We start from the raw sequence: 6,143 nt of genomic DNA on the forward strand, positions 1-6,143 counted from the left end.
GATCTTTTGTTCAATGTATTTTATGTTGACATAACATTTGGATAAGAGTTGCAAGCATGTTTGCTAAATGGTTCTGGTTCTTCACAGAAAGTAATTATCTAAAATACCCCCCTTCTGGCTCCAGTTTGAAAGGCTTTCTGATTAATGCAAGGTTTTATTAATGTTGGGATACTTGTCTGAAGTACAAACTAGAGTGTAAAAACCCTACATTCTTCTTGATTACATATAGCTATCTCAGATTAAGTAACGGACTAATAAAACATTGTTTTATAGAATTGATACCAAAACACAATGTGTATTACAGAAATGTTGAGTGGAAGGGGCCCCCTTGAGATAATCTAGTTCAGTGGTCTCCATATCTTTTTCATCATGCATGCATGCAAAAAATTGTAAGCATGCAGCCCCAAGACATGTATATATTTATTCATTTATAAATTGTATAATGTTCTACTATACTAATACATTATGCACATTATTAAAAAAAGCCACAAAAATTGAAAAATTTTTAATAGTGTTCATTTAATTTTGCTTAGAGATGTTTTGGGTTTTTTGCAATTAAAAAAAAATATTGGCTTGTATTAAATATTTTCTTCTCACACTCCACTTCGGAGACCACTGATCTAGTTGAACCTCCTCCTCAAAACTCTCCCTACAGAGATCTCTGGTCTGTCAAGTTCCTGCATTGAAGTTGGAAGTGAAGGTAACACTGCCAGTGTTGTGGTGAGGTTCTGTCACAGACCACCCAACTAAGTAAACTAAGTGGAAAAGACTTTCTATAAATAACTGAATTGTCAGGTAAAGGAAATAATTTGCATCTATAGTCGTAAATGACAGTGAAAGTATGCCTGAAAATAGTAGCCTGGTTCCAAAATACCTATTCTGCAATAAAATACTGCTCCATATCTTCTCCTTCTGCCATTGCTGGAAGAGTAGTATTTCATTCAGTGGCAGAAAGTGTGTATTGACAACTGTTCAGATTGGGGTATCGCCCCTTGAAATGTCTAGGGAAGTCCTCTTACATGAGCCTTGCCTGGATGCATGCTCAAACATACGCTGGTTGGGAGATTTGAGTGCTTGGCTAGGAAGGGGATTTGGGGTAAAAGAATGGGTCATAATGTAAAGTGGTGCTGTTAGGATGTCTTCTTTCACATCCACATCAAAAGTGATTGAGGCCTGCTTTCATCTGTAGTTGATACACCATCGCTATTTGTCCAGCAATAAAACACTACCGTTCACATGCAGGACTCCCAACTGTGCCATCATCTGGACATACGTTCTGACTGGGTTAGTGCAAGCTCAAGATCTCTTGCTTTGGAAATAGGAGGTGACGGAGGAAAGGGCAAGAATTTATCCTCTGCGTTTCATCCGTTCTATATAACCATATGTGCACTGCTAACAGTATGAAGTAGTACTCTTGCCCCTTCAAAAACTGATTCCATCTTCCATGACTCTATATTGTCACGATGACTTGTGATGTCATGATGTCGGTGCTGCTAATGCTAATCTGATAAACGCTTTATTTGCAACCTACAAGACAGTAAAAGAGGATAATGAGTTCCTGCCTCCAGGCAGAAGGCTGAGTTTGGAGGAAAGGGAGATGGCCCCTAAACATATAATCATAGAATTGCTGAGGTTGGAAGGGACCTTTAAGATCATCACGTCCAACCATCAACCTACCCTGACAAAACCACTTCTAAACCATGTCCCTGGGCACTACATCTACCCTTTTTTTTAAACACCTCCAGGGATGGCAAATCCACCACCTCCCTGGGCAGCCTATTCCAATGCCTAATAACACTTTCAGTGAAAAAATGTTTCCTAATATCCAATCTAAAACTCCCCTGACATAACTTGAACCCGTTTCCTCTCATCCTACCACTTGTCACCAGGGAGAAGAGGTCAGCCCCACCTCTCTACAACCTCCTTTCAGGTACCTGTAGAGGGTGATAAGGTCTCCCCTCAGCCTCTTCTTCTCCTCCAGGCTAAACAACCCCAGTTCCTTCAGCCGTTCCTCATAAAACTTGTCCTCCAGACCCTTCACCAGCCTTGTAGCCCTTCTCTGGACATGCTCCAACACCTCAATGTCCTTCTTGTAGAGGAGGGCCCAAAACTGAACACAGTACTCGAGGTGGGGCCTCACCTGTGCCGAGTACAGGGGGATGATCACTTCCCTAATCCGGCTCACCACACTATTCCTGATACAGGCCAGGATGCTGTTGGCCTTCTTGGCCACCTGGGCACACTGCTGGCTCATATTCAGCCGGCTGTCCACCAGCATCCCCAGGTCCTTTTCTGCCGGGCAGCTTTCGAGCCACTCCGCCCCAATCCTGTAGCGCTGCATGGGGTGGTTGTGACCCAGCTGCAGGACCCAGCACTTGGCCTTGTTGAACCTCATACCATTGGCCTCAGCCCATTGCTCCAGCCTGTCCAGATCCCTCTGCAGAGCCATCCTACCCTCAAGCAGATCAACACGCTTAGTGTCACCTGCGAACTTACTGAGGGTGCATTCGATCCCCCTCATCCAGATCACAGATGAAGATATAAACTGGCCCCAGTTCTCTTTAATAATAATAATAAGTGAGTGGCAAGCCTAAAATGATTGTTTGCCCAAAGCTGTCACCGCACTCAAGCAAGCAGGAACACTGGTGGAGATACGGCCTGCAAACAAAAAGCTGCTTAAACAGACTAAGTATTGCTAGTCACCTAACTGTTAAATGTGTACTAAGTTCTGTTACGCCATTAAGTTACCTTGATCATTTCTGAAAACAGCTGCACTAACGTGTCATTTTTGTACTTGTGTCTACAGTAATAGATTGTATCTCCATGTAAATGAAGGGTAAGATAGTTAAAAGCTTTAAAAAGTTCCTCTGTCACTAATAAACAGAAAACGTTAAATCTTTTGCTGTCAGCTATGACTTGGTCAAGCCAGAGGCAGAGTCAGTGATGTGCGAAGTTGTCCTCTTTTGTTTCTCGGAGAAACAGGATTAGTTGAACTGACAAAAGATTAGCAGGCAGATGGCACATCATGGAGGGCAAAGCACATTGTCAAAGCTCGTAAGACAATCTGCCCTGGGGATGGTTTGGTTTGGCACCCATTAGAGCAATTTAGAGCAGAAAATGAGAAAATCAAAATATAAGGAAGACAAAAAGTAATTATTGGGGTTCTCAATTTTTCTTATTCATATGAGATATATAGAAGATTCTAAGCGTTCTTCTGCAAAATGTTGGGAAATGCACGGAAGGTGTTTGTCTTGTACAAACAGGTTTGCCACACGGATGCAGACAGTGTGGTCCTGGAGTACAAAGACAGCATTCCTCAATAAAAGAGGAATTCTACTGCTTCCTTGGCAAACAGGTCAGCTAAGGCAGCACAGGTGGAGGTGCCCAGAAAGACTGAGCCAGGGTGTGCTGAAGGGTGTGCAGCAATTTCATCGTGCAAAAGCCACTCAGAACTGCCAGGTCCCCAGCACTATCTTCTTCCCAGCTTTGATACTGGATCCGTATCTAATATCTGAAGATGACGTAGCTAAACTCCGCAGGCAAAAGGTTTGTATAATTTAGAAGTTTGCCATAAAACTACCTAAGTAGTTAGTGATGTATAAACTAAAAATAGGCTTACTTATTGTGAAAAAAATTAGCTCTGCAGCTTGTACAAGAAATATGGCATAGCTTGGCCAAATACCTGCTTAGAATATGGCCCATCATGGTTCCACCTTTGATCCTGCTTATATTCTAGATGGCCCCTATCGTTTTGTGAATGCTGTGTCTAACCTGTCGCTGGGCTTCCATCAACCTTTCTTTAGACATAAGTGGAAGCTTGTGGTGAACTTCAGGATTTCCAACCTTGGTTTTCCAATTTTTCTTAGGGGATGTTTTCTACGAATTCATTCTGATGATTACTGTTTGATTAAGGAATGTGATGACTACTGTGTAAACAACAACATTGGCTGCTTTGCTCCTGCCAAAGTTTCTAACTTACCTAACTGGGTCACTGGTTTACTGAGGTGCACTTCAGGGAAAATCCTGCCCCAGCTAGTCGGACATCGAGAAGCTGCAAAGGCTTCTTCCCTACAAAAAGGGTTATTACCACAAAGTCTGATGCATAAAAAATTAGCTATATGCTAATCTTAGGGTTGGCAGTATGAGTAATCTGAGCATGAACGGAAGGCTCAGGCTTGGTAGGCATGATTCATATGATCCTACCAGAGTCTGCAGAGGTTAGTGTCTTAACTGAATCATCGGCTTCTGATGTTGTTCCTTCTCTTCTCGCCCAGGAGAAGGAAGGAGTCTTAAACAGCCCAGCACCTTTTTCCCCAGCAACCTGATAAAACTCCTTAAGTTTGTAGGGCTCAGGGCTCACATTGAGACAAGGAGCAGGGATGGTGAACAGCATGATTCAGCGTTGTCAGCTGATGCGGGTTGCTGATATTTGTGTTACTGGGAAGAGGAAGTTAGGCGGCTTTTTAGAGCTACTTGAAGATGTTATCTTTAACAGTAAAAAAATAAATTCAGGTAATGGTTTTGTGTCTTATTTACTTTAAAATGCATGAAAAGGCAGTAATGGGCAATGCTTTACAACATTCCTTTCTGCTGCTTAAGATTTTTATTTGATTTAAAAAAAAAAGAGACATCTTGAACTGGTTTAAACCAGCATTGATTCTGTCACTGCCTTCAATGGGACTAGGATTCAACATCAGTGTCTATATTTGTAAGTCTGAATTTAGAACAAGTAGGAGAAAGCATTTGGTATGTTACAGACAAAAATTGTCTACCAGCCATATTCCATGCATAGTGAAAAATGATATATATTCCATCTGTACACATGCTTATCCAATTTGTTGGGGTTTTTTTTAAAATAGCTCATTAAATTACACGTCTTAGGGTTAACAGATATATGGTGCCTTTGTACCAGCTTCTACTTGCGCTGCTGGACAGACCAAAAAAATACTTGAAGTTAAGTCCAAATCCTCCAAACTCACCTGGACCAAGAAGAAATTCTGGTCTTGGTCAAATTCAAGTAAAATCTGGCAAAATCCTCCCCTCCAAAATGCAGGCAGTTGCACACAGGACTACATTATTAGCCGTGACTCTCCTGTGGCCTCTCCAAGTCTTGAACCTGCCTGTACCCTCTAGTCTGAGAAGCAAAGGGTTTAGACCAAGGAGTAAAGGTGTGCAGTGAGTTGGACCAGGACTTGTCAGGATTTGACATGCAAACTCAATTCTGCTTTTCTTGTAGTCAGCAACTACTATGCCCACATTTCATTATCTCCCAGAACTAATAAACTGTAATTTTTCACAACCTGCATCTTTAAAACATGTAATATCAATTGCGTAATATACTTAGGCTTTTCTTACAGTTTTGCATTGCGTGAACCGTTCTGATTCAAAATTACCCTTTGCCCTGCATATCAGTAGGTTAATACAAGATAGGTGCTGACTGGAGCTTTTCTTCTTATCCCAGCATCTGTGGCCTCACCCATGACTGTGACTCCTCACCTTGTGCACGTGGGATTTTACAACTGGTGGACAGGCATTGGATCGTTCAGCTTCTAATGCCAGCCTTGGGCAGCTGAGACCTCAGTACTAAATTAACTCTGTTGAAACAGAGTTAGCAATGATGATCCAACCTCCTCTACTAGCGAATTTATTAGAATAAGTTAAGTTTAAAAAAATTGTAAGTTTCGGTGCTGGAGCTCAAAATTTGTTTCTTTTTAAGAAATACTCACAGAAATAGCATGTAATAACTACAAGCGTGACACCTTTACAAAATCACCTTTAAATGGGTAACAGTGAAGCAGCAGTGACAGAATGAACGGTCTTGAAGAATACTAACGCACAGCCACATACCGATCCGCTCCCTTTCACACGCAAATAAGGTCAGTGCGTGATCAGAGTAGGCAAAGCGACGGCCCGCGGGGACCCCCGGCGGTCCCCGGAGGGGAGGCTGTCCCCCGTCCCCCGAGCCGCGCTTCTCGCATTGACATTTCGGGTGAGTTTCGCGGTATTTGGCAGTTCCGTCAGAGCGCGCGCGGCTGACAGCTCCAGGGACGCTTTCTCCTTTTTTCACCGCGAAATATTTGGCGGGGGGAGGGGGAGGAGGGGAAGCCCTCCGTGGCCGAGTTTGTGGCCCCAAGCGCTGCCCG

At 42.9% G+C, this 6,143-nt stretch overlaps 1 protein-coding gene across 1 annotated transcript in view; it reads left to right on the forward strand.

The window, feature by feature from the left end:
• Positions 1-3,693: 3,693 nt before the first annotated feature.
• Positions 3,694-6,143, forward strand: part of EPHX4 (epoxide hydrolase 4) — a 20,208-nt gene continuing 17,758 nt past the window's right edge. Inside the window, exon 1 of the mRNA XM_009884892.1 lies at positions 3,694-3,822. Coding sequence (XP_009883194.1) covers positions 3,694-3,822 — 129 coding nt within the window. The remainder of the gene's footprint in view (positions 3,823-6,143) is intronic.

Source organism: Charadrius vociferus, unplaced genomic scaffold (genome assembly GCF_000708025.1).
Source record: "Charadrius vociferus isolate BGI_N301 unplaced genomic scaffold, ASM70802v2 scaffold163, whole genome shotgun sequence".
NCBI classification, from domain to species: domain Eukaryota; kingdom Metazoa; phylum Chordata; class Aves; order Charadriiformes; family Charadriidae; genus Charadrius; species Charadrius vociferus.